This window comes from Psammomys obesus, unplaced genomic scaffold, assembly GCF_907164565.1.
Source record: "Psammomys obesus unplaced genomic scaffold, mPsaObe1.curated_primary_1811, whole genome shotgun sequence".
In the NCBI taxonomy this organism is placed as follows: Eukaryota; Metazoa; Chordata; class Mammalia; order Rodentia; family Muridae; genus Psammomys; species Psammomys obesus.
The window spans coordinates 159,593-164,804 of NW_026593874.1; the positions used below are offsets into that span (position 1 = coordinate 159,593).

Sequence of the window (5,212 nt, forward strand, 5' to 3'; positions counted from 1 at the left end):
GTGTGAGATGTGGGCCATCTGGCATTCGGGATGACACCGGGCACACCTCATGTTCCCAGTGAGTCCGTGTGGAGTCTCTGTCACACATGAATGGGAACAAGACAGTAAAGGCACAGGTGTTTGTCATGGAGTTTGATCTCCAGGACCCAGATGGTGGAGAACCCACTCCCACACAGGCGCCCCACCCAAGTGAAGGTGTGGATGGGCAGCCTGAAAGGAGCCAAGAGCTAATGGAGTCACTGCTGGTCAGCCAGCCATGGGCAAGCCCCGACCTGGGGCCCGAAGCCCATAGAGCACACACACAGATCTCTCCTTAGATAATATATATTAAAAATAAAACCTCCAATTCAGGATATAAAAACAGCAAAGGCACTTGGGGTAGGAGTGGAGGGGCGACCCCCCACAGGCAACACTGAGATGGCCTGGCAAACGGGGATTATGGTGGTGCTCTGGAGTGAAGCCCTGGGTCCCCCAAGCGGAAGGCAGGAGGAGAGAGGCAGAGGCCGGTGTGGAAGGCAGGGACCCCAGCAGTCCCTATCAAGTGTGGCCAGTCTGCCTTTCCTCAAGGCCTCTGGGGTGTGAGATGCTGTGGCAGCTATGGGGGCGGGGACCCCTCACATCATCTCCCCGTTTCCTCTCTTCATGAAAGGCCTGAGAGTTACAAAAAAGAGATGGAGGGAAATGGAAAGAGAGGAGCTGACGGTGGTGGGGACAGGGGTATCCTCTCAGCCCCCCAGAACAGCACCTGAGCCCAGTCCCCTCTCACCTATCTGGGCAGAACGTTCAGGTACAGCCAGGCTAGGGGACAGAGCTCCCCCAAGCTGAGACAGGAGGGGTCGCAGGCGGCAGAATTCCTCTTCCAGCTCCTGGAGAGGAACCACACATGAGGAGCCTTTCCTTCCGCACCCTGCGGAAGCCCCCAGCCCCGAGGCATACCTCCAGCTGCCTGATGGCCACCTCCAGGCTGAGCAGATTCTCCTCAATCTCCCGGGTGTGCGCCGGGCCCGGAGGACGCCCACCAGGCACCCCATCCTGAGGCGGGCCCGCTCCACTGTCTTCCTCAGCGTGCAATAGGAGCTGTTTCAGAGAGAGCACTGGCCAAGGCAAGAGGGACGGGGTTAGGAGAGCAGGGGCCAAGGGCCAGCTAAGGGATGAGGGATGGAGGTAGCTGTCACTGAAGAGGGTTAGGTTGGGGCAGGAGGCTGAGGCTGAAGAATCTGAACTTAGCATGATGTGAGCAGGGCAGAGGTTCTTGATTCATGGACAGAGAAATCTGAAAGATGGAACTTTTCTCTAGTTCAAACAGGCACCATTTGGCTAGCTGCTGGGCCGGAGGGTGCAGGGTTGGCCTACCTTTCTGAAGGGCTGTGGATGCAAGCTGGCCCTCTGGGCCCGGTCTGCAGAAGGGCAGGAGGTCGCTGAGGATCCGCTCTGTCCGGGCTGGGTAGGCAGACGGAGGGGGAATGCTCAGATCCTGCCTGGTGTCGGGTGACCTCCCCCAGCCTGTGGCCTCGGGACCTACCATCAACTGCCACCATCTCCCGGCCTCCAGTGCCGTTCTCAGAGCTGCTGAGCAGGGGTTCTCGGGTGCTGGGGAGGGAAGTAAAGGGTGAGCCCACATGCTTGGCCCCAGAGGTGGCAGGGATAAGGGGCCAGAGAGGAGTTGGCTATCTGAACAACGGGAGACGGAGGTCTGGAGACAGGAGACAGCGTGCTGGGGTTGGTGCACACAGCCACACAAGCCCATGTGTACGTGGGTAGAGGCAGGGCCGGGGCTCAGGTCCTGCAGATGCTCCCTCCTCCATCCTTACCTGTTTGGGCTGGGCCGGGGCTTGGGGCGGGATGCGGGGGCGGGGGCGGGGACCTTGAGGCACCCGGCGGTCTCAGTGATGAGGGCACACCAGCTGGGAAGACAGGCCGGCATCAGAGGCCGTAAGGACACGTCCACCCCGTGAGGACGCACACCTTCACACCGCCCGAGACTCACTTCTTGCGCTCTGATGCAGTCTGCGCCACCAGCTCGTATATCTGGGCCTCCTGGTCCCAGGTGAAAATGACGTAGAAAGCTTTGTGATCTGCACAGGAAGGGGAGAGATGGGGCTAGGATCCAGGGTTCCCAGCGTGTCCCCCTCCTGGGCACTGTCGACTACTCTCTCCGCGTGCAATACAGTTCCCCGTCGCTGGCCTTCCTCCACAGCCCTGCTCACAGGCCAGGGCATGCAGGCTGCCTGGCCCCGCAGAGCCCGCCAGCCCCTCCCGCCACCAGCGACCCTAGCACACCCTCTCAGCAATGCTCGCACAGCTCCTAATGCCGCACACCTACAGTTCCTAAGCAGGAGCCAGTGCTGTGAAGACCAAAGCCGCCACCACCACCAAAACATCCAAGCTTCTCTGTAACTGCAGGCAGCCCCCTCTACTTTCACCTATCTTTACTTTCTTACTTTGTTGTTTTCGAGACGGGGTTTCTCTGGGTAGCCCTGGCTGTCCTGGAACCCAGAGCTCCGCCTGCCTCTGCCTCCCGAGGGCTGGGACTGACGGTGTGCCCACCACCAAGCTCAGCTCTACTTTTAGTTTCCTGGGACAGGGCTACTCTTTGTAGCCCAGGCTGACCTCAACCTCCAGACCCTCTTGCCTCAGCCTCTTGGCGCCACCAGGTCTGCCGCCCATTCCTGTCCCTGAGACCCTCACAGCCTCCTCTCCCCGCTCCACGGGCACAATACCCAGACGACCCGCCCAGCTCACCAGTGGCCACCTCCCGGGTCATGGCAGATGTGAGGCGGAGCACAGGCCGCAGCATGGTCTTGCCGTCGGGCATGGGGGTCATCGTCCGACTGTGAGACTTGAGGAGCAGCCTGTCGTCCTGGCGCTGCAGCAGCAGCAGCAGGTCATCCAGCAGCAGCACGTGCACCTCTGTGGGTGGGGCAGAGATGGCACCTGACCTCTACCTCGCCGCCATCGCACAGGGACACAAGGGGCTCCCTGGCCAGAGGGGCTCACCTACAGCCTTGTCTTTGGTCAACCGCCACGTCAGGGGGCCTTCGTGGACCAGCTTCTTCTTAGTGATGTCTAGGTTCTGAAGCAGGAAGGAGCCAGGGTCAGCCAAGGTGACAGGAGGCAGCAAGCCCAGGGACCAGGGAGCGAAGTCGGGGGAGGGAGGTGGAAAGAGAGGCTCCCTGGGCGCATCCTCAGCTGCTGTGCGCGAGAAGCCCCTGAGCAGTGGGGCCAGGGTGGAGCTGAGGGTAGGCCACTGCGGTCACCTTGAAGTCGCTCAGCACAGGGTCATTGCTCTGCCGCAGGTGAGTCAAGTCCAGGCGCCGCTGGTAATCCTTGAGGCGCTAGAGCAGAGACGGGAGGGTTACTGGGAGCCGCGCTGGGCACAGGGCTGACCCCGGCGGCCCCCAGGCCAACGTCCCAGGGACAAGTGAGGTCCTGGTCTGACCTCCAGGCACCCCGAGGGGAAGATGCTAAAGGCCGAATGACTCCTGGATGCCGACATCTGAGCAAGGGGCCAGCCCTTCCCCACCGTGCCCCGGGCTCACCAGCAGGTCCTCCATCTCACGGACGGCTTGGTTGACGTGGTGCAGAATCTCCCGGCAGCACTCAGCTGCCAGCTCCACCTTCTCCCGCTCCGCGGGCTCTTCTGCGGGCAAGGGGAGAGGCTCTGAGCTGCCACCCCGGCGCGCCCTGCCCCGGCTGCGGTCAGAGGCCGGCCGGGAGGGTACCTGTGTTCTGTGCGATGCTCTGCAGCAGCAGGGGGTACTTGGTCAGTCTCTGCATCTCAGTGGGGATCATGTCCTTCAACTGCAGGCGGCGGCACCGCGGGCGGCTCTCTGCTTCCTGGGGAGCGGGCGGCACAGGGGTCGCCCACGGCCTTTCTCTCCCGAGACCCCAGAGCCCTGCTCCACCTGCCTCCCCACAGCCAGGACACCCCGCTGTCGTCGAGCCTGGGCTCGGGCCCGCCTCACCTGCACAAAGGCACAGAACCGAGGCTCCTTGCGCTGCTTGGCTTTGAGCTGCTCTAAGGCGAACGACTGGCGGCTGCAGAAGCGGGAGGAGATCTTCTGGAACCACGAGCCCTCAGCGCCATCGAACTGCAGGGAGATTCGGGCGAGGGAGGGTCTCAGGCGGGGCTGTCAGAAACAGTCCTGTACAGGACGGAAGCCTAAGGTAGGACAGGCCTAGGACTCAGACCTCTGGGGCACGTGGGGAGAGGACTAAGCCAGTGTCTAGAGCGGGGAGTGGTGGCGCACGCCTCTGAGGCAGAGGCAGGCAGATCTCTGTGAGCTCGAGGCCAACCTGGTCTACAGTGTCCAGGCCAGCCAGGGCCGTTACAGAGAAACCCTCCCTCAAAAGCCAGCAGTCCGTGCGGGGCACCCTCACCCGGGCCAGCAGCACGTCGCCGATCTCCTCAACGAGGCAGCCACTCTCCTGTCTCCGCTTCATCAGGCGATCTAGGAACAGGGCTGCGGGGACAGGGAGGAGCTGCTATGCGGAAGCCAGGAGACTGGAGGGCCTGGCCGAGCTGCTGCTTGCTGGCTTGGCACCCGGGGTTGGTGCGCTAGCACGTCCGTTTTGTGTGCTTGTTTAGTGTGTCTGTGCCCCAGGGGGCGTGCTGCGGGGACAGGAACCTGTGCTCCCCAGGAGTAGGCACTTAGCAACGGGTGGGCTCGGGTCTACGGGATGAGGGGCGCTGTGGCCGGCACTCACAGTGCACCTCAATGAGCTCATCCAGGCTGGGGAAGATGTTGTGCAGCTCGTCCAGGAGGAAGAAGCCGCCATCCACCATGGGCTGGTAGAAGAGGTCGTGCAGTACTCGGAGCATGCGCACATGAGCTGCCTCCGTCACCAGCAACTCTGCGGGTGGGCAGGAGGCGTCAGCAGGAAGGACGTGCTCTAGGGAGGGTTCCGGGCGGTCCTCACGCTGTGCTGACCGCAGCCTTACGATTATGTCAGCTCCTTCATAAACTCGCTACTGTTACAGTCGCATAGGTGGGGACCGGACACGTGACCCAAAGGTTGAAAACTGCTGGTCGGGGGGAAGTTTCAAAGGCATGCTGGGAGAATGCAGAGGTTGAGGAAGGGTCCCTACAAGTTGGTGAGGTCAGAACATGTTCCGGTGGAGTCATTACTGCCTATGTAGGCACTGAAGACCGCTGTGCAGCCGCGCACAGGCATGCGCAGCCGTGCACAGGCATGCGCAGCCGTGCACAGG

The 5,212-nt window shown here is 62.1% G+C and overlaps 1 protein-coding gene across 1 annotated transcript in view; it reads right to left on the bottom strand.

Annotated features, from left to right (window-relative positions):
- Nucleotides 1–308: 308 nt before the first annotated feature.
- The window catches only part of Arhgef1 (Rho guanine nucleotide exchange factor 1), a 20,031-nt gene continuing 15,127 nt past the window's right edge, over nucleotides 309–5,212 (bottom strand). The window contains exons 16-30 of the mRNA XM_055617365.1: nucleotides 4,708–4,854; nucleotides 4,381–4,463; nucleotides 3,966–4,091; nucleotides 3,723–3,837; nucleotides 3,540–3,640; nucleotides 3,258–3,335; nucleotides 2,998–3,073; nucleotides 2,743–2,910; nucleotides 1,988–2,075; nucleotides 1,812–1,904; nucleotides 1,523–1,590; nucleotides 1,354–1,440; nucleotides 937–1,094; nucleotides 767–866; nucleotides 309–651 (exon numbers count right to left, since the gene is read on the bottom strand). Of these exons, the coding sequence (XP_055473340.1) occupies nucleotides 641–651; nucleotides 767–866; nucleotides 937–1,094; nucleotides 1,354–1,440; nucleotides 1,523–1,590; nucleotides 1,812–1,904; nucleotides 1,988–2,075; nucleotides 2,743–2,910; nucleotides 2,998–3,073; nucleotides 3,258–3,335; nucleotides 3,540–3,640; nucleotides 3,723–3,837; nucleotides 3,966–4,091; nucleotides 4,381–4,463; nucleotides 4,708–4,854 (1,499 nt within the window). The 3' untranslated portion in view covers nucleotides 309–640. The remainder of the gene's footprint in view (nucleotides 652–766; nucleotides 867–936; nucleotides 1,095–1,353; nucleotides 1,441–1,522; nucleotides 1,591–1,811; nucleotides 1,905–1,987; nucleotides 2,076–2,742; nucleotides 2,911–2,997; nucleotides 3,074–3,257; nucleotides 3,336–3,539; nucleotides 3,641–3,722; nucleotides 3,838–3,965; nucleotides 4,092–4,380; nucleotides 4,464–4,707; nucleotides 4,855–5,212) is intronic.